At 48.5% G+C, this 18,656-nt stretch overlaps 1 protein-coding gene and 1 long non-coding RNA gene across 2 annotated transcripts in view; both read left to right on the forward strand.

The window, feature by feature from the left end:
* The window catches only part of LOC148759066 (uncharacterized), a 35,897-nt gene extending 20,291 nt beyond the window's left edge, over positions 1–15,606 (forward strand). Inside the window, exons 2-3 of the long non-coding RNA XR_016021739.1 lie at positions 14,222–14,312; positions 15,590–15,606. This is a non-coding gene — a long non-coding RNA (uncharacterized LOC148759066). The remainder of the gene's footprint in view (positions 1–14,221; positions 14,313–15,589) is intronic.
* On the forward strand, positions 266–12,695 carry ANKRD33 (ankyrin repeat domain 33). Its single transcript, XM_088793554.1, is given in 13 exon segments — positions 266–269; positions 1,125–1,195; positions 2,712–2,729; positions 9,457–9,549; positions 9,552–9,597; positions 9,852–9,871; positions 9,873–10,103; positions 10,328–10,361; positions 10,364–10,456; positions 10,634–10,774; positions 11,839–12,099; positions 12,102–12,287; positions 12,290–12,695. Coding segments are annotated over 13 exon segments (1,473 nt in total). The 3' UTR covers positions 12,565–12,695.
* Positions 15,607–18,656: the final 3,050 nt, after the last annotated feature.

The following is an 18,656-nucleotide window of genomic DNA, read 5'->3' on the forward strand; positions in this document are numbered from 1 at the left end:
GGCGGTTTTCAATAACAATAATTTTAGCAGCCAATGTTTATTGAGCATTTGCTATGTTCCAGGCATTATTCTAAGCGCTTTACATGGCTTAACTAATTTAATTTGTATAACAAAGTAGATACTAATATCCTCAGTTTACAAGTAGAGACTCACCAGGATACACACAAGAATGTGTGATCATTCAGGAAACACACGTGTGCATCGTAAGCATTGAATTCGTTAATCATTATCTTGCAACAGACAGATGGGTGAAGCGAGTGCCTCTATGGGTGAGCCTGGGGCATTTAGTAACTCCTGCAGGAAGATGGAACAGGATGGAACACTCGAGAAGGGGCAGCAGGAGTGTGTGTGTGTGTTTGTGGGGCGGTGGGGGGCGGGTCACAAGGCTAGTTTGGGCAACAAGTAGGAAAAAGAGGAAGGTCCGGCCACAGCCCATGCTCTGGATCCCCACAACATTCATGGTACAGCTGTGGTGTGGAGGCAAGGGCCTGGGTCTTGGTGTTCTGCCACCCACCAGAGATGTGAACTTGGGCAACCACTTACCCTCTTGGGGCCACATTAGCAAAATGCCGAGGGAGGCTTATGTAATCTCTAACTCCCATAGCAATCACCAGAATTAAATTCAAACCTGCTCGTGAAAGTGCTCCATCAGCTGCAGAGGGCTTGCTGGTGACAGAGACCAGGGAAAGGGTGCAGGTTGTCAGCCTGTAAAGCTGAGGTTAGAGCTATGCTTTGGCCCCTCCCGAGTCACAGCCCTTGGCTGGGTGCCCCCTCAGGATGGACCAGGGTCTACCACTCTGCCTCCTCTATACTTGACCTGGCACAGAGGTAGTTAGTACTCAGTGGGTGTTTGTTGAGTGAATGCCCAAGTGAGGGAATGACCAGGGGATGAACAAGAGAGGGGAGAATAAATACATGAGTGAAAGATGGACTGAATGAAGCAGGGACTAGAGACACGCTCTGCCTCTGCACCTGTTTCTTCACCTGTAAGAGACAGTGGTGAGGCTTGGCCCACCTTTTTCTCTGGGCTCCCGCGTGGATGAGAGGAGATGGGGCAGGTCAATGGACGCCACCCCTTGCTTTCTGTGCAGGCCTGGAGTGACTGGTGCTCCCCTCCCCCACAGCCCTGTCCCCCGGAATTTATAGGTTCCTCATTGTCCTGTACAAAGGCCTTCTAGGGGAGGAGGCGGGGTGGGTGAGGAGACTGGGGAATTAAAAGTCAGAGGCTGAGTAACAGCCGGCCACACCCGAGGGCCCATCAATCTGCCCAGCTCCCTGTAAGATGGACTTCCTTTGCCCTCACCCTGGGCCGTTAGCAGGTCTCCTGCCCCTGGGATCCTCTCATCCTCCTTGTAGCTCCTGAGCCTCACCAGGTGGAGGTGTGTGTGGGGGGGTCGTAGTGGTGGTGGGGGGGACATGAAGACAAGACCCCCGAGAGTGGGAGAGGGTCCCTCCTATTGTTCTCCCCCTTGAATTCACCAAGTCCTCCTCCCATCTCCCTCTGCTCCCTTACATGCCCCTGTCCTGCTGCTGCTGTTGGTTCTGGGCAGAGAATTGAGCTTTCTGTGGGTATTCTGCGTTCCTTGGTGAGGGGGGCCTGGAGATCCAGACTCCAGAAAAACAGCCTCCTCCTCCACTCCAGCCTCCGGGGAGAGGGTGAGGGCTGAGAGTAGAACTGGCAGATGGCGCAGTGTTAACAGATGACATGGAGAACAGAATTACTCAGCTGCTCTGTCCCTCCATCTTCCCCGTGGAAGGGGATGGCAAGACAGCGATACCAATTGGGAGGGTTGGGAGGAGAGGGCCAGAGAAGCTACAGGGCATAGGAGACTGCACACCGGCACCACACAGGCCTGGCGTGGCGTCCCATGTCTGCCGCTCACCAGCCGGGTGATCTCAGTAAGTCATTAAGCTCTCACAGTCTGTTTCCTTATTATAAAATGGGTCAAAGAAAGACTCTCACTGGCTTTTATGAAGATCATCATGTGGATTTTTGTGTTTGTAAAATGGGCTTTACAACTTGTGAAAGTGTAAAAATGGAAGACTTTACTTACAAGTGCCAGCCCCTTAATTGTTTGTAAAAATCATTTTTAAAACTTTTTTTTTGTCTTACAACAAAATAGAATAGAGTAGAAAACATCACAGGGCATCATAAAGTTTTGTAAAACTTTGCCTTTAGTTACATATATCCTTATGTTCCTGGGTAGATATACTTACCATGGCTCATGGTCAAAAAAGTTTGAAACATTCCAAGTAGGGGGAATTCTTTAATGATATCTCCAGAAGGGAATGGTGGATGGATGGAAACTAACAGCATGAAACGCACCAGGTGAAATTGGACTGTGGACTCTTAGGTGGGGAGACCTGGCTCTGAGCAGCTCAGTGTAACAGGTTGGTGGTGATGGGTGGAGGGTGTTCCTTAGGACCTACCTGACAGCCCTCTCAGTAGGTAATTTCTCTTTGCTTTGTAATATGCCTTGTGCCTGAATCCTGAATGAAACACCTATTAGGCCATGGACCTGTTCCCGCTTCCTGGCCCTAAGCTGAGCCAGAGAGAATGGGCTGGTCAATGAGAACTTTGAACTCCTGTGCCTGGCCCCCCCTGCAGATCCACTAAGAGTGCAGCAGGGTCTGCAACAGGTGTGATGCACTGGTGGTGAGGCCCTCGGTCTGAACTTCACCCATGACCCTCATCCCTTCCCCCTCCCCAGGGCCAGAGTCCAGTGACGGTGAGCTGGTCAGAGGGGGCCCTAAATCAATCCCAGACTTCCCTAGTTGGCAATGAATTATGAGCTGTGGGTTTTGTGATGTAGATCATGGTTGGGGAGGAGGGGGCATGACCTATGACAGGTCACACAGGACCCCCAGAAGGGGCCAGAGCGGAGGTCAGAGGCCACCTCCTCCATTCTTCACCCCACCCTTCTGGGTCCCATCCATGTCTAGTCTTTAAGCTGGGTTGGGCCGATTCCTCACTGACTGTTGGTCCCAGCTGTACCTGCCACCAGGCCTATATAGTGGGAGTAAAGGGACTTGTGCTGGAAAAGATTCTGGAAGAAAGGGAGAGGGTGAGAGGACACTTTATTTGGTTCCCTAAAGGACTGGTCAGTGCTCCAAACCAGACTCAAGAATTTGCTTTAAAATTTTTTTTTGCTGAATTCTTTCTCTGTGGATTTGCCACTACGCTCTCCCCAAACCTCCCCCCTCTCTTCTGGTTGAATTCCACAAGTCGAGACTCCTGCAAACCCCAGCCCAAAGGATTTTTAGATGGCTGGAGATACGGCATGACAGTCAGAGAGCAAGAGAGAGAGAATCAAGCTGGTGTTCCAGACAATGCCTGTTATCAGGGCTGCAGAGATTGAGTTAGAGGGATAAAAAGATGGAAAGATCCAGACAGTGAGATGAGAAAGATCAAATGTTGAAGATAGAGAAAAGGCAAAGTGAGACAGACAGAAAGAAGATGGACAGATAGAAGGCAGGGAAGAGAGCAAGGTTGAAGAAAAATTGGAGTGGCAAGAAAGGAGCATTCTGGTGAACCATCAGACCCCAGCAGCTAAGAGATCAAAAAGGATAACTTATAAATTCCTTTATTGTTAATCCTTAAGGTACCACACTGAGACTCCAGAAGGCACCGACTGAAGTGTCTCTGTATCACCCAGGATGTTATCCATTATTTTACTCATTAACCAGCAGCCTCCACTCTTCCCCGCCCCCTCCCCCCAATACAGTCATCTCTATCAGCAAAGACATACACAGGGAAGGTCAAGGCTTGGTCTGGGGAACTCGGCAGGGGATGGGAAGGAACTAGCAGAGAGTCCTCCTGAGGATGGAGGCCTGTACAGGCCACCTCGGAACGGGGCATCTCTGCAGGTGGATGGTAAAAGAAACGTCACAAACCTGGGTAACCAGCCAGGATGGCTAAAGCTGATATACAGAAATAACTCCCCTGCACTTCGTGCTTTGAGCCAAAAACGGGACCCCACTACCCTCCTCTTGTTTACCTGCCCTGCCAAGACCCTACCCCTGCATCTGACCTCAGAACCCTCTGCGGTAGCCTCAACGCTGTCTGGTGGGAATGCTCTCCCATTCCTGCCCAGGGCTGCCACCTGCTGGCTGAGAGTGGCCTTGCAGAAACAGGACGGTTGCAGACGCCAGGGCTCGTCTGTACTGGACCAGAGGTAGCTTCTCTAGGTTTGGGGACAGAGAATTTGAAAAGCAAAATGTGAAATCCTCTTTTATCTGGTTATATGTCTTTAGGGTCTCTCAGCACAGGTTAAATCTCCTATCGCTCCCTGAAGGGGGGTGGGGTGCTCTCAGGCTAGAGGAGAGACTTTCAGGGAACTCAAATTTCCTGAGTGGTTGAAACTGTGCTAGATGCACGAGCCAAAGATGACCAAACTGAGGGAAACAGCCAAGAACAAAATTAATGATAACCAGTGTGAAACGCACAGCGCCAAAATATAGGCCTGACACAAGGTAGGTTTCAATGAATAGTTATTGATTGAATGGGTAAATGAAGTACAGAGCTAGCACGGAGGAGTGATGCGCTATGTATAGGAGACGTTGGGGAAGAAGAAGAAACAGTGGGGAAAATCTTTCTGATTCTTTTGTTTTTTTAAATTTTGTTATCAAGTAGCAATTATCTTGGAAGATTCAAACGTTCTAGAAGTTTAAAAAGCAAAATGTGAAGGTCCCTTTCACCTGACTCCTATTCTCCTTTGTTACGTTAACCACTGCCAACGTTTTAATGAGCACCATTCTTTACCATAGTCCTTAACTTTGGCTACAGATTAGAATTACGTGGGGAGATTTTAAAAATCTCATTGCCCAAGTTGGCCCCAGACCAATTACCTCAGGATGTCTGGGGTGGGTTCCAGGTATCACTGTTCTTAAAAAGTCCCTAAGCAATTACACTGTGCTGCCAATGTTGAGAACTACTGTTCCAGTCCTTTCTATGCATTATATACATCTAAGCAGTCAATCACTCACACACACACACACACTCACCATATATATTTATATTATATTGGGCTTTTTTTCTCAATAACGTATCTCTGATATTTTCAGAGCAGTGCATATGAATCTAATTATTTTCTAATGGGGGGATATTCTGCATGCACATACTTGCTCAAGCCCTTCCTCGATCGATGAACACTTAAGTTCTTTCTAAATGTTTTCTTACTATTGCAGGCAATGCTGCAAAGTATATACAGTCTATCTTTGCTCACATATGCAAGTACTATTTGGGGAAAGATTTCTAAATGCAGAATTTCTGTGTTAATGTGTATATAAATTAGTTATTTTGATAGATACTGTCAAAATACTTTCCAAAAATACTTCACTAATTTAATTCCCCCAACAGTGTAAGCACTTAATATTATTGTTTAATTTTTGTGAAGCTGATAGGCCAAAAGTAATATTTCATTATTGTTTTAATTTGCCTTTTCCTGCTTACTTGTAATATTAAGCATCTTTTCATATATTTATTGGCCAATTGTATTTCTTCTGTGAATTAACTGCTATGTCTTTTGCCCATTTTCCTGTTAGATTGTTTTTAATTTCATTAGGATTAGAGGAAATTGTATTTCTAATAATATGATTGGCTGGACTCTGGACTAATCTTTCCGAGTAAAACAGTAAAAGTGTTAGTTGAAATACAAATGCAAATTATTTTAAAAGCATAGAAGAGCTGGCTAGATAGCAAGAATTTATTAGGTTACAGTCTAAGGGAAGGCAGGAACTCAGAAAAACAGAACAAGGAATCGGTTTTAACTTGAGGACATTTATTGAATTAGGCAAACCTGCGCTTCAATTTCCACAGTCTTTATCTTTGACAGAACCAAGGTGAGGAATTTCATAGGGGATTTCTTTAAAAATAAAGGGTATGCCTTTAATGTAAGATTGAATACGACATAAATCCACCCCCACGGTCACCTCCAGGAGACTTGAAGGAAAGCTGCTTCAGGGTTAAACTGATGATAATGTTCTATCCCTGAACTGTAACCACTAGTTGATCCTTGATCTGATCTGTGGCCCAAATTTACATTATCTTGGGTGATCCAGAATGCTCCAAGTCAGGAATTTAGTTTAAAGTGGTTTAGGATTGGTGCTACCTCTAAGTGCCTGGCAGAAGCAAAGTCATGTTCTCTGTAAGAAGATACCTTCATCCTTAGCCTCAAGAAATTTCCAACAAAAATTTACAGGAAGGACCGGCCCGATGGCTCAGGTGGTTGGAGCTCCGTGCTCCTAACTCCAAAGGCTGTCGGTTCGATTCCCACATGGGCCAGTGGGCTCTCAGCCACAACGTTGCCAGTTCAATTCCTCGAGTCCTGCAAGGGATGGTGGGCAGCGCACCCTGCAACTAAGATTGAACACGGCACCTTGAGCTGAGCTGCCGCTGAGCTCCCGGATGGCTCAGTTGATTGGAACGCGTCCTCTCAACCACAAGGTTGTCGGTTCGACCCCTACAAGGGATGGTGGGCTGCGCCCCCTGCAACTAGAAACGGCAACTGGACCTGGAGCTGAGCTGTGCCCTCCACAACTAAGACTGAAAGGACAACAACTTGAAACTGAACGGCACCCTCCACAACTAAGATTGAAAGGACAACAACTTCACTTGGAAAAAAAAAAATTACAGGGAAAATAAATAGGTCAATAAAAAATAAACAAACAAAAACCCATTAAATACAAAAGGAAAAAAGACCATCAGCAATATCCAGCCCACCCAGATAATCCAGGATCATCTCCCATCTATAAATCCTAAATTTTTCTGTAAAGTCCCTTTTGCCACATAATGTACCATATTTACAGGTCCTGAGGATGAGGACAAGACCCTGTCTGTGGAAACCATTATTTAGCCTGACATAACAATGTCAGTTCGTTTCACAAAGTTTGACATCATGGAACTTAAAAATAATTAAATGGACAGATTTAGCAGCAGATTAGATCAACTGAAGAGAGAATTAGTGAATGATTCGTAATTTCAATGATGTTCACCACAGGTAAAGCTAACAGAAAGGTGTAGAGTATAGTTGCTCCATCTAAAATTCATCTGACAATGGATTTATGATCTAGAATATTAAGAGGAATTCCTGAAAAATCAATAAAAACAAAACAGGAAAACTCAATAGAACATTGGACCGAGGCTATGAACAGGCGATTCACAGGAGGAGAGACAAGAATGGTTATCAGGTATGTGGAGAGATGCCCGCCTTGTGGATAACCATAAAAATCCAATGTAAAATAGCAGTACCACTTTATAGTTCTATACCATCAGACTGACAAAAATTAGAAGGCTGAATAATTACAAGTGTTGACAAGGATGCTGGGAGAATTTTATGCATTGCTGGTGGGTACAGTGCAAAATAGAGAGCAATCTGACAGTACCTGGTCAATAACATGTATGTGCTGTATGACCCACCTGTCTCAGCGATACTCTCTCACAGGCCCACAGCTGGATATACACAGAGATGTTCACTGCAGCATTATTTGCAGCATTATTTGCTGCAGTGGCAGGAAGCTGGATGGAGGTAACCCAAGTATCCAACACTGGAAGGTAGATAAGTAAAATGTGATGGATGCACACTATGAAATTCTATGTAGCAGGAAGAACAGGGAAGAAAGAAAGAAGTAAAAAGGCACACCCCTCATCTTTTATCAAGACAGCAAAGTTTTTCTAGGAGCCCCACTGATCAGACTGCTGCTTGCATTTCATTGACCAAAATTATGTTACAGGGTCACACTTAATTAAACGGTGACTAAAAAGAAGGGGGATTATAGATAGGGATTGCATAGATAATCAGCAATGTCTAACACATAATCTAGTAGATGTCTTCCAAGTGCTGAACAGAATTCCATACAGTGCATTCACTACACTTGACTGTAATGGCTTGAGGTACAGCCGCCATCTTGTGACCATACAGAAAAGTCAAGAGCGTCCCAGAGAAGGCCCTGACGTCATCATGTTACGTCAACACCAGCAGCTTATTATCCCTGAACTTTTTCTCTTGTGTGAAGAATAAACCTCTATTTGTATAAGTCACTTGTGTCAGTTAGGGTTCAACTGCAGACCACAGAAATAAATCTGGCTAGTTTAAACATAAAGGGATGGAGAGGCAGGCTCCAGGTTCAGGAACAACTGCCAGCTTAGAGACGTACATGACCTCTGCCTGTGGGCAGGAAAACAACAGTTACCACTACAGGAAGCTGATGAATCAGGAAGCTGCTCACCAGAGCCCCACTATATCTGTTGTGATCTGTGACGGCAAAACGGATGTCCCATGTTATTTATCTCTGTTCCAAATTTATGTCTTGCACAAGAACAGAGCCTAAATCATAAATTCCTAGCTCAAGGCAATCTGGGAAGGGTTGTTTCAGCTTTCCCACTCAGCAGTTCAGAAGAAACACTGAAAGGAGTTTTGGAATAACGCGGAGCGGCCAGTCTATGGCAGCCATCACACCACTGAGGGCAACTTTGGGTAACATAACCAAAAGTACTCCTAACTGATGCACTGCACAGAAAACAACAATAGGTCTCAAAAACATAGCACTGAGTGAAAAAAAAGTAACACAGTTCTAAGGTGTCAGTTAAAACATACACAAATAAATACTACCTTTTTCAATGAAATGTACATTACCAAGCATAAAAGACATTAAATAAAGCAAAATAAAGCAAGAGCGAGATCTTGTACAGTCTGATGCTGAGGGTGGTATAAACAGAGTAATATGATTGACTCACTTTTCTACATCTTTGGTCCAAAACCAATCTATTAAATTTAATACTAATATTAATTTAAAGAATAATTTAATATAATAATTTATTATTAAATTAACACATAATTACAAATAACTTAATTTGAATAATTAATGTATTTTAATATTAATACTATTTAAAAATTTCATATTTCATTTACCACACCAATACTAGTCCATTAAACTTAATATATCATAATTTCTGTACTCCCAATTATGCAATTCTTTATGTTTTAATTTCCCCAGAACCTCAAAAAATAGATTCAGGTAACCCCTGAACACCACCCCCCAACACACACACACACACACAGCCCCTATTTAGTGAGATGTCCTCACTGGCACCCTGTTGCATCACCATGACCTCACCAAGTCCTGCTCTGCCAAAGGGGAAGGGACTTCAGGCTTTCTAGGCTGGGTTCGGAGACTTCATGGCCCTTCCATCTTCAAAGGGTCTGTTTCTGGTGCAGCTAGTGTCCCCTGAAGGTGGAAGGTGAGCGCTTTGGAGGAGAGGAGGATCTTATTCCCAGAGCCACCTCTGAGGGCGAGGAGTCACCGTGACTCAGGCCCCACACACTCCAGACAGGACCTTGGGACAGGTCTTTGTCAGCTGGAGAGAAGAGCACCCGCCCTCCCGGCCCCATCCTTACTAACCCAGCTTGATCCAGCTCAGAGATGGAGTGTTTGCAGCAGCTCTTTCCTTAAGTCTAGCCATCTGTCACCTGCGTTCCTTCCTGGGGAGAGACAGTCCACCTCCAGTGCTCCTGAGACCCGGTGAATGTGTTCCCAGGAGTCTGGGGAATACTGTGGGCCCCAGGAATAACTGCCTCCTAGGGAGCCTCCAAACCCCAGGTAAGGTCCCATGGGAAAGAGAAGACCATCCCCCTTGAATTTTACTGGGCTCCTCAGTTACAGTGAACCACTTCTTCCTTTTGGGGCTACTGCCACTTGCCCTCCCTGCCTTCACTTGTCCTCCCTCAAAGGTAGATGGGGCTGGACACTGCAGTGGAAAAAGGTTCTCTCCTGGGCAAAGATCAGGTTATTTGCAGAAGCTAGGACCCTCCCCGTGACTCAGGGAGACTGCTTCCCTACATTCTGTATTATAGATGTCAACTGCATGAGGAGGGGGGACTCGCCTTCTTGCCCCCAGGCTTGAAGAGAAGAGCTGCCACTGCAGACGGGGAGGGCTGGACATGTGTGAGGCACTGTCCTGCCCCAGCAATGAGACTCCTGCCCCAGGCTACAGGCTGGGGGCCCTGTACTGGGCTTGTGTCCGCAATGACTCTGCCCAGCTCCAAGCCATGCTGGATCATGGGGTCTCCCCAGAGGAGGCCACCCAGGTGGATGGCAATGGGAGGGTGAGCTACCTGGGGTGCTTCCTAGGGCCGCTGAGGCAGGTCTGTGTCCCCACCACCCGCACTCATCGTGAGAGTTTCAGGCCCCACACCTACTGGCTGGGTCCTCAGAAGGAAGGTAGTGGGTGAGAGTGGGTCTTCACAGGGGCTGAGACATCTCTGGGACAGACGTATGTTTAGAGGAGCTTCTGGAGGAGAGTACATGCGCTGAGCTGCCCCTCCCCCAGACAGCCCTCATGGTCGCCTGCTACCATGGCTTCAGGAGGTTGTGGCCCTGCTCAGCTGCTGTCCTTTCCTGGATGTGAACCAGCAGGATAAAGAAGGGGACACGGCCCTCATGCTGGCTGCCCAAGCAGGTGTGAGGCTGCTGACCCCACCCTCTCCCAATCCCCTCCCACCCAGCTGGGCCACAACCCCACACTTTCTGCATGATGTTCTCCCACCCCAGACTCCACTGAGTTGGGTGGAGGGTGGGTTTGGGGCTTCATCACTCCTTTCAAGGGGAGCTGAGATCTGCCTTTGGTGCTCTGCAGGCCATGTGCCTCTGGTGAGTCTCCTGCTCAGCTACTACGCGGGCCTGGACCTGGAGCGCCGGGACCCGCGGGGGCTAACGGTGCTGATGAAGGCTGCCATGCGGGACCGTTCTGAATGCGTGGCTGCCCTCCTCATGGCAGGTGCATAGGGCCTGGACCGGGATTCATGGCATCCAGTCCCTCCCCCAACAGACACTAAGTCAGATGTCACAGTTGCAGAGAGGAGAGAGGTGGAAATGGGGGATCAATCTAGGATGACTCCCTGGAGGAGGGGAGTGTGCTTGGGCTTCTCACAATCAACAAAGTCCTCTATTTACATTGCTAATGGTGGTTCCAGACAAGAAAATTTGGGAGGATAACCTAGACCAGCTGGAGAACCTACACTAAAGAAGGCTGCTATCTGGAAGCTGACTTTCACATTCTCATCCTGGCTCTGCCACTAGCTGAGTGACCCTGGGCAGGTAGCTTCCCTCTCTGGGCCTCAACAAGTATAATGAGGGTGTTGGACTTCTGTGGGATGACTTCCAGTTCTGACAAGCCAGGGGTCCAGGATCACAGTGATGTGTAGTTGAGATGTGTGTGGAGTTGTTCTGGGGTGAAGTCCACTGCCTGTGCACTCGCAGGCCCTCGTTATTCCCTGCGGTGGGGCTGTTCTCTGTTGGTCACTTTGGGGGACACCACCCTCCAGCTTTTCCTTATCCATCAGATTGGGTTTGGGGTGAGAAGGGAGGGAGTTCTGCACCCCCACCTTTGTCTCAGAGTGACTAGTACTCCCTCCACCCAGGATTAGAGGGGTGTGGTTGTGAAGAGACGGAATGGGAACCAGTAGGACCTCCCGCATCCACCTGCCCCAAAGGGTGCAGCTTGGGCCTCCCCTTTCTTGTGGGGCAACCTGCACACCACCCCTCTGGTCAGTTCCTTGGTTCAGGGGGTTCCCATTCTGCTCCAGGTTTGGAAACGCCCCAGTTTCTCTGAAGTCTTTTCCCCTCTCTGTGCTTAGGTTTCTTCCCCCATCTCAAATGGGAGGTTGGGATCCAGGGCTGGTCCTGTCCCTGTGCTGTAACCACTAAGGGCTGCAATGGGACGGGACCCTGTTTTTGAATTTAACCACAGAAATCCTACTGCTAAAGAATCTGCTGAAGAATTTGCCCTTCGGCAAATCGCCAATCCCTGTCCCACCCCCATCACCTCTGTGCCTGCTCCAGGTGCTGACCTGACCGCAGTGGATCCTGTTCGGGGCCAGACGGCCCTGGAGTGGGCAGTGCTGACCAATAGCTTCAACACTGTGCAAAGGATCCAGCAGCTGCTGCGGCGGCCCCAGGTACAGCAGCTCAGCCAGCGTTACCAACCGGCGTGGCCAGCCTTGCCCGGGCTCGTGGCCCAGGCCCAGGCCCAGGCCCAGGCTTCCCCGTCTCTCCTAGAGAGACTACAGGCCGCCTTGAGCCTCCCCTCTGCCCACTCTCCTCAGGAGGGGGTGTCCTGGACCACCTTGTGACCATCACGACCAGCCTGGCCAGTCCCTTCCTCACCACTGCCTGCCACACCCTGTGCCCTGACTGCCCGCCTGCACTGGGCACCCAAAGCAAGTCTGTGCCAGAGCTGCTAGGCACTGCTCCTCCCCCGCCTCCAGTACCCCAGCCACGCCCCAGATCTTCCCTGGCCCCCGGGTCCTCATCCATTACCAGAGTCCTCAGGATGTGCTGAGCATGTGCCCTCAGTGGCTACAGCCCAGGGACAGTACCAGTCCCCAAGTCCCCAAGGTGCTCCTCTGCAAGGCACCCTCACCTCCCAGCCAGTGCAAGCCAGAGCCCGGGCCTGCAGAGCGTCGCCGTCTGACCCTTCCTGTCTGCAGATACCAGGAGCTCAGAATGCAGAGGAGGAGGCAGGAGGAGGAAGCCAGGTGGGCACAGAGCCAGGGGAAGATGGACTAGGCCAGGCTGGGATCAGGGACTCAGGCCCCTCCCATAGGCTCCTCTGCCCTGTAGAACCCCTTCTGCCTTTCCATCCACCTGTCAACCTATGTATGAGGTTATTCATGCAGCATTGTTTGCAACAGTGGAAGAGTGGAAACAACTTAAGTGTCCATCAATAGGGGACTAGCTAAATTATGGGTGTAATTATTGTACACCCATATGATATATTCTATACAGTGGTAAACAGGATAAGGGAGCTCTTTATGTTCTGATATAAAACTATCTTCAAGATGTATTAAGTGAAAATAAGCAAGGGGTGGAGCGGTGTGTATGGCATGTTACTATTTGTCGAAGTAAAATTTACACAAAGGTGAACTTGACTAGTACAAATATAGAGTGAGTACCAAGATTTATTTAACTACTTAATGAGTGAACCAGCAGGATGGAGCAAAGGAGGAAATGAAAACCATTATTGACAGTCAGTGGAAAAAAGAATGCTGGAGTAAGATTGCAAAGTTGGTACAGAAAGTTAAGTCCTGCCTGGTAATAAAACCATAACTGTTTTTTCCCTCTACCAGACAAAAATAATTTGCTATTTATCAATCTACAGGTTAACCTATTAACTTTACAGAGTGGGCCCCAATCAATAGTAAATAGTATGTCAAACAAAGTGATTTCCCCGAGATGACCCATAGGTGGGGTTATTAGCCACCAAAATATCTCTGAAAGGGCACTTCGTAATTTTTGTGTGTCTTATTTACCAGTTTTGGATATTTTTTCTTCACACGTTTGTTGCATAAATATATTTGCTTCTATATTTGTAATAGTAAAACCAACCACTTATAAGGTGCTTACTGTGTACATTAATACATTTAACACTCCCAATAATCCTATAAGAAGTTTATTTTTGAGGACAGCCCCAGAGAAGGTAAGGAATTGCCCAGGGTCACACAGCTAGAAACTGGCAGAGATCAAGCTTGAGAGCCAGCCATCTAGTTGTGGAGGCCAGACTGTTAATACTAACCCCTCCTGCCTCATTGGAACCTCCCTGGAAAGACCCATGGCGGGATTTCTCCAGAAGACTGAACAGGTGATCAGCGGGAGACTTTTCAATGACCATCTTTTTGAAAAATTTTGACTTTAAACAAACACAAACAAACTATTATTTAGAACAGATTTCGATTGATAGAAAAGTTGTGAAAATAGTACAGAGAGCTCCCATATACCCAACATCCAGTTTCCTCTGTTACTAGCATTAGTATAATTAATGAACCAATATTAATACATTATTATCAATAAAGTCCATACTATTCAGATTTTCTTAGTTTTTGCTTAGTGTTCTTTTTCTGTCCAGAATTCTATCCAGGACGCCACATTACACTTAGTCGCCGTGTCTCTGTAGATTCCTCTTGACTATGACAGTTACTCAGACTTTTCTTGTTTCTGATGACCTTGACAGTTCTGAGAAGCGCTGGTCAAGTATTTTGTAGAATGTCCCTCAATTGGGATTTTTCTGATGTTTTTCTCATGATTAGACTGGGGTTAGGGGTTTTCAGGAGAAAGACCACAGCGGTAACGTGCTGTCCTCATGACGTCATATCAAGGGTACATACTGTGAATATGACTTATCCTGGTGGAATCAGCCTTGATCCCTGACTGAAGTTGTGTTTGTCAGGTTTCTCCGCTGTCAAGTAACCTGTTCCCCTCCTTTCTATACTGTGCTCTTTGGAAGGAAGTAATTGCATGAAGCCCACAGTAAAGGAACGGTGAGTTATGCTCCATCTCCTTGGAGTGGACTGTCTGCATAAATTATCAGGAATTCTTCTGTACAGAATGTTTTAACGTTTTAATCATATATTACCAAACTTTAAAAATTAAAAAATAAATCTGCTCTTTGAATAGGGGAAACACGTGCACACACACACACACACACACACACACACACACACACTGAAGTGAAAACAACTATTAGGGATAGATAGTGTGTGGTTTCTTCCACACGGTTCTGAAGGCAACTATGGTGAACTGGAATGGGTTCAAGGCTAACGTTGCCATTTCTCACCTGTGTGATTCCCTAATAAGGCATTTAAGTTTCTCTTGCCTCCATTCTCTCATCTGTTAAATGGGGGAAATGGGACTATTGAACAGTCCATTAGATAATTGGATAAAAACGCTCTGTAAACTGTAAAGTGTCTCCCAAGCGCTGAGGTTGGAGAACTGAGTTTGACTGAGCCCCTTCACGGCCTCCACGGTGGAGCTACAGTTCTCGTCTCCTCATCCACGGCTGAAATCAAAGCAAACAAAGCCAGCGCTGATATTGGGCATTGCAGACAGGGAATGAAACTACATCTACAGGCTTGGAACAGTTTTGGGGTCACACACTTCGTCCTAGGAGTTGGCCTGTCACCTTGGGCAAGTTGTTTCACCTTTCTGAGCCTCGAGGCTCTCCTATGTAGAATGGAGGTAATAACATGTCACCATAGGGCTGCTGTGAAAATTAACTGAGATCATGCAGCTCTCTGCAATGGGCCTGGCCTGGTTAAAATCATTATCCTATTTAATCCTCACAACTTTCCTATTTTATAGTTGAGGAAACTGAGGCTATGAAAGTGAAGCGACTTGCTTAAGGCCACCATCTGGTCAGTGGCTAAGTGGCCCTTGGAGTTCAAGTCTGTAGGACTCTGGAGCAGCCCATGGCCTCTGCCCGCAGCCCGGGTTCCCCGATTCTCTGAGCCTCTCCCTCCTACTTCCAACAAGCTTGAGTTTCCAGGGGAGCAGGGGTGACCAGTGTCTTCAGGGCCAAAGTACTAGCCTTCTGTTGGCTCTCTACCTCCCACCTGGCATGGGTTGGGCCGTGGCCAGGAGGCTGTCCCGGCAGTAACACCTGGACCCCAGGTCGGACATTTTCCAGCAAAGGGAGCCTCTCCACCTTGGAGAACACCCACCCCTCCATCTCCAGCCATGTCCAGGGCAGCTAGAGTCCTAGGCCTGAAGTTCCGCCATTCTTCTGAGGCCCAGCCATCTCTCTCTAATCCTTTAACAGCTCTGGATGGCCTTGCCGTCTACCCGAGGAGAAAGAGACCTATGTGGGCTGCTCTGCCTGTTTGCCCAAACACAGCCTCTCCTAACAGCTCAGCCCTTCCCCACCCCCAGCCCAGCTCCTGAGGCTGCCTAACTGAGTCCAGGGCCACAGAGGCCAAGGAACCCAGGACAAGGCCCCTGGCTTTGCAGAACACAGGACACAGTGAGGCTGCCCTGCTCCAGACCACAGACCTGGGTTTGAATCCTGGTCCTGCCTCTTCTCTTCTCTGCCACCAGAGACCTCTCCCAGCCTCCGTCTCCTCACTTGTAACATCAAATGCTGAGGATATGTAATCAGTACTTGCCAGGGTTGTTGTACGGCCTAAACACTGAGAGGTATGCAAGGCATTGAGCACTGCCTGGCTCCGCGCCCAGTAAACAGCAGCTTTTGTTACTGTGCTGAGCAGCAGGTTGAGGAAATGCCAAGGGGACAGCTCTGCGGAGGAGGCCAGCAGACGTGTCCTTGGAACCTCATGGCCTCCCCTGTGACTCTAGGATACTCTTCTGGCGGCACCTGAAACGAAAATATACACTTTTATGCCAGACAGCCTTCTCAGATGAGCTGCTGCACGGCTCTGCGCCCCAACCTCGGCCTACTCCTGGCCCACGCCCCATCGCCAGGGCTGGCCACCCTGCTCGCTGTGTGTGCATGTGTCTGCCCCCCACCCTGGAGTCAGGGGCCTCCTCCAGAAAAGCCAGCAGGGTTGGCTGTCGTGACACACACTGGGATGTCAGCCAGGCTTGTGGGGAGCCTGGGAACCCTCCCCTCACTCCTGTGTGGGCAGAAACCAATCTGTCTCCTTAACCCCTGGCTCAGTATCTGGCCCCTACAGGCTCAATAAATGTGTACAGATAAGAACTGAGTTCAGGCTCCACCGAGGACTGGGGGGCCTTAAAGAGGGGCCTTTATCATCTCTGTTCTCCTCTCAGGGGCGGTCTTGGTTCCATGAGTGGCAGTGTCCCCAGTGACTCCAGGCCTTGCCCCAGGAAACTCCTGTTGGGTCAAGAGAAGGCAAGGGAGCGCATACCGGTACACGTAGGGAGGACGGAAAGACAGGTCAGGGCTCATTGGTTTGTGTTCCTTTTCCCCAAACAGGGGCATCTAGACAGGAGCCCTTCCCCTCTCACAGTCACACACATGTTTGAGAACATCCATGCATGGTCCACCACACGAACCCCCAGGCCCACCACGCCCCTACACTTTTCCCTCCCTCCTTCCAGGCCATGGTCGGCCTGATCTCTCGGGACGTTTCTCCTGTCAGATTTCGGCTGACTATAGAGAAACACATCTGACATGGTTATGCAGCAATTTAGATCTGTTCACCTCTTTCATTTTCTTCAGAGGGACCACGGCTCTTCGTGGTTAAGGAAGACACCAGATCTGAAGGGAGGGCTTGAGGATAAGGCGTGGGGTTGGATGGACTCGGAAACTCTGACCACAGTCACACAGGCAATGTCACATGGAGACACATAGTCAGCCCACAGGGACCCTCAGGCTCAAAGGCACAGAAGTACACACAGGCCCATTGGGCCGCGAACTCCTAGTCACATTCAGAGGGGCCACACACACAAGCGCACATAAACTATCATGCAGGTACACAAACAGATAGACTCACTACAAAGGAAAAATAAAGAACCCACCCCTCACTCCCGGGAGCTCCTGGTCCATCTCCTCCTATCCTCCCTGCTCTCCAACGCTTTGCATTTTCCCGCCCAACCAGCTCCATGCATTGCCTGTTGACTTCAGTTGAAGTGTCAGAGTCTGTCCAACAGGAGTTAGGGGGGTTGAGGGAGGCCAAGCCTTGCCCTGAGTCTTCCCTTTAGACCTACGTATCTTTCTTTACTGTGAGAAGTCATGGTCCTTATGAGGGAAAAGAGAGAGGTGAGCAGGTCGAAACCTAAATCCTGCTGTGTGGCTATTTATTCCAGACCTGCCTTGGATAACCTCCTGACCCATTTCCTACATCCATCCAGTGATCTGCCTCGGGGGAATAAGGAGCAGAGACCTGTGGATGAGGGGGTCCTGGAGATAAGAGCTTGCTGAAGGCCCGCAGTACCAGGCTCTCTGGTGCTGGGAAGCGCAGAGCCTGGGCATGGATGCTGGAGGGGTCGGAAGGGGGCAGGATCTATGGCATTTCCCCTCCAGCTGGAAACAAAGGCAGGTTCCTGTGTCCAACTCTAGCAATCCGGTCCCACCCACCCGAGTAGCTGGAGCTGAAGGAAATCCCGCTGGCCTCTGGTCTCGCCCAGCCATTCAGCCCCTCTGTCAAACAATCTCTCTCCCAGCCAGGGCCATTACCTACTCTCAAATCCTGGGGACCCATCCTTGTCCAAATACCAAGCTGTCCCCATTGGGGATGGTCCCCTTAACTTCTCAGACTCTCCTCAGGTAGCAAGGGTCCGCTCAGCACCACCCAAGAGCCTGCTAGGTCCCCACCCCCTTGCTAGCCAACTTGGCCCACCCTCACCCCAGAAAACTAAGGACCTGCTTTTCTTTTTTTAAAATTAAAATTTATTGGGGTGAAAATGGTTAGTAAAATTACATCAATTTCAAGTGTACAAATCTGTAATACATCATCTGTATATCACATTGTGTGCTCACCATCCAGAGTCAGTTCTCCTTCCATCACCATATGTTTGACCCCCTTAACCCTCTTCTGCTATTTTCCATCCTCCCTCCCCCCAGGACCGGGTTTTCTTTAGAGTGGATGTAGGGACAGAGCCAGGAGTGCAGTTTCCAGGCTTTCACCCTCATGTGGAAAGGTGCTCACTTGGATAGCAAATGGCCATCAACTGTGATTGGATGGCCGTCAGCTGTGGTTAGTTGGCTGTCAGCTGTAACCAGTGAGCCATTGGCCACTAATATAACTGCCGTGGCTACGCTAGCAGCAATTGGGGGCTAGCAAGAAGATGGTGGCTGAGCTAGCAAGCACTGATTGCAGTTAGCACGTGAGGTTGGTTGTAAGAGAAGTAGACGGCAGGTTGCGGATAGTGTAGCTCCTGCTTCCTGTGTCTCCAACCCAGCCACC

This window comes from Rhinolophus sinicus, chromosome 1 (genome assembly GCF_057876585.1).
Source record: "Rhinolophus sinicus isolate RSI-liver-muscle chromosome 1, RSI-T2T, whole genome shotgun sequence".
Classification (NCBI taxonomy): domain Eukaryota; kingdom Metazoa; phylum Chordata; class Mammalia; order Chiroptera; family Rhinolophidae; genus Rhinolophus; species Rhinolophus sinicus.